Here is a 2,843-nt window from a genome sequence, read left to right on the forward strand (position 1 = left end):
AACTGTAACCCGGCAGGAAAACAATATTCACAAGGAAGCAGACAAAAATAAGTTGCCTTCCAGAAAGCCCCTTGCAAGGGTCTTTAGGGTGCGTGCTTCTGAGCCCCTCTGGGGCTAAGGACTGACCCCTCTAACCCCCAGCCCCAGCTCCATCAAGCGTTCTAGAGGCTTTAGGGGGCGCGTTAGGGTCTGGCCGGGAAGCCCCGAGCTGGGTGGGGGCGTGTGTCGGGTGTACTCAAATCCGAAGCCTATAGGTGCCGAGTCAGACCTGAAAGTGGGCAAGTTGGGTTGAATCTGGCTCTGTCATGAGATTTTGAATCAACCCACCTCCCCCAAACAAAACAATAGCCTCGGAATATTTTTGAATAATGCAGCCGAATTCGAGATCAGCTTCATCCAAAACGGCAAGCAAGCCTGCTTCCCTCGCCAAATCCGAAGCGGAGCTGAATTCAGGAAAAAGAGAACGAGAAGGCCTTCCCTCGCGCTCCCCGCCTCCGCGGGGGTCCCGCGCGACCCCCCAAGCCTGGGACCTCGGCGGCGGGGGCCCGGTCGCATCTGAGCGCGCCGCGCTCCTCCTCTCCTAAACGCGCGCCCTCTCGCTGCCGGCGCCTCTAGGGTTAAAAGTTACCTCTCGGTTTCTTCTGCCTGCAGCCCCCCCCCCCGGGGGCCGGATGATGTAACCCCCCTCCCCGCGCCCTCCCCGCCCCCCTCCACCATGTGACACTTTAATTAATAATAGCGCCGTCAGCACAACAAACGCACAACACAAGGAGAAACTTGGTGTCCAGGGGAGGCCCCCGGCGGCTGGAGCGCGGCGGAGGCAGGCGCAGAGGCCGGAGGGAGCGGAGGCGAGGGGCGGCCCGAGCGCGGGGAGGGAGCGAGGCGAGCGGTCATGTGCCCGTGCCCCCTGCACCGCGGCCGCGGCCCCCCGGCCGTGTGCGCCTGCAGCGCGGGCCGCCTGGGTCTGCGCTCGTCCGCCGCGCAGCTCACGGCCGCTCGGCTCAAGGCGCTCGGCGACGAGCTGCACCAGCGCACCATGTGGCGGCGCCGCGCGCGGAGCCGGAGGGCGCCGGCGCCCGGCGCGCTCCCCACCTACTGGCCCTGGCTGTGCGCGGCCGCGCAGGTGGCGGCGCTGGCGGCCTGGCTGCTCGGCAGGCGGAACTTGTAGGAACGCGGGGCTTCTTGGTGGGGCCGGAGCCGAGACCCAGCCGGAGAGAGCAACAGGTACGCGAGCGAGCGCCAGGGCGCGGTGGCTGGGGACTGGTCACGCCGGGCAGGCTGGGGAGCGCCAGAGCGACCGACAAGTTTGCTTTCTTCTCTTCCCATCTCTTTCTTCCCCTGCTCCCTTCTCTCGCCAGGATCGCCAGCCCGCCTCCCCTCCAGTTCCCATCTCTCCTTCCAAGTGTCAGGTACACTGTTTCTGTCCTCTTCTCTCGACTCCTTAAGCGCATCTTGCCGCTCTCTCCAATGGGATGGCTTTGGGGGTGGGTGGGGAGACTTTAGCCTCCACAATCCCCACCAGCGCCTCAAGTAAACACGCAGTGCAAGTAAAGTGTGTTTGCAGTGAGGACGTAGTTACATGCCACGCCAAAGAATTATGATCTGTCGCGGGTTTAAGGCAAGTCCCCGGTCCTCTTCCAAGTCCTGTGCCGCTCCTAAGTCGCCTGTCTCCGAACCCCCTTCTCCCTAAGTAGCATTTCCTTCGTTTCTGTTCCCCGTTCTCCCGGAGCGCCTCTCTGGACTGCCTCCTCCTCCAGGTTTCCGGAGGAGCTGTCTTTCCCCTACGTCCCCGCGCACTTTGCAGTTTCCCTCCGCTTTGCCAACTTCTTCACTCTTTCTGCAACGAGGTGTCCCGTTTAAGGAGCTTGGCCTCCTCTTCACCAGAAGGTTGGAGCTGAGATGGAGGAGGAGGTGCCCCCAAAGTGGGCTGGGATCTGAGGCTGTTGGGGAAACCCCAAGGGGAAGTCTTAATAAAAGAGCATTTATTGAGCTCCTTCGGGTGCTAGGCCGTAAATGTTTAGGGAGGGAATGTTTGAAAGCTTGCGGTATGCTAGGCACTACGTGCTGGTGGGCGTGGGCAGTGAGTATTGAGCGCCCACTGTGTTTGGTACAGGTAAGAGAAAGGTACTGAGCGTCTTCTGTGCACTAGGCCCTTGGGGCTGGGGAATTATTGAGCACCAGCTGTGCGCCTAGGGGAGCAAACGTGTATGGGATTGTCTTCTCAGATTCTGGAACAGAGCAGAGCTGCAGAGAATGGGGAAGGAGAGAAAATCACCCTGAGCCCACCACAGGTGGATCTAGGGCTGGAAGGTGAAGGTCGAAGGTGAGAAAGCCAGCGGCCCCGGGGTGCCACGACCCACAGATGCCGAGCGCTGGGTCCCTGCCGAGCGCTCGGTCTCGGCCGAGCCCTGCCGTGCGCCGACACCCTGAGAAGCTGGCGCGGCGCCCGCGGGGAGAGGCGGCAGCCGGAGCGTGGGGGGTGGCAGCGCCCGGGGAGCTGCGGGGGTGCGCAGGGTGTGAGCCGGGAGCGCGGGTGACAGATGTCGCGTGGGCCGGCGCAGCCCGGGCGCTGGCGAAGAGAGGTGCGTGCTTCGGGGCGCTCTCTGTCCGGCTCCCGGAGGTCCCACCCGCTACTCCCCCATCGGGGAGAGTGGCTGCCCTCGGCCGGAAGAGGCCAGGCTGGGGCTGCAGAGTCCCAGGGACAGGAACAATATTTTGGACCGGGCGTGGCGGGTGGGGGCGCACAGAGAAAGGGAGTCGAGAGAGAGACGCGAAGCCCAAAGCCTGGAATTTAGGGAAAGGCGGAAAGAAAGTGGAAGGAGAGGGAAAGAAAAAGCGGGCGG

At 63.1% G+C, this 2,843-nt stretch overlaps 1 protein-coding gene across 1 annotated transcript; it reads left to right on the forward strand.

Annotated features, from left to right (window-relative positions):
* The first annotated feature begins 892 nt into the window (after nt 1-892).
* On the forward strand, nt 893-1,168 carry HRK (harakiri, BCL2 interacting protein). Its single transcript, XM_040620110.1, has one exon. It carries the CDS (start codon nt 893-895, stop codon nt 1,166-1,168), a length of 276 nt encoding a protein of 91 aa, XP_040476044.1.
* Nucleotides 1,169-2,843: the final 1,675 nt, after the last annotated feature.

Source organism: Ursus maritimus, unplaced genomic scaffold (genome assembly GCF_017311325.1).
Source record: "Ursus maritimus isolate PB19 unplaced genomic scaffold, ASM1731132v1 scaffold_33, whole genome shotgun sequence".
Classification (NCBI taxonomy): domain Eukaryota; kingdom Metazoa; phylum Chordata; class Mammalia; order Carnivora; family Ursidae; genus Ursus; species Ursus maritimus.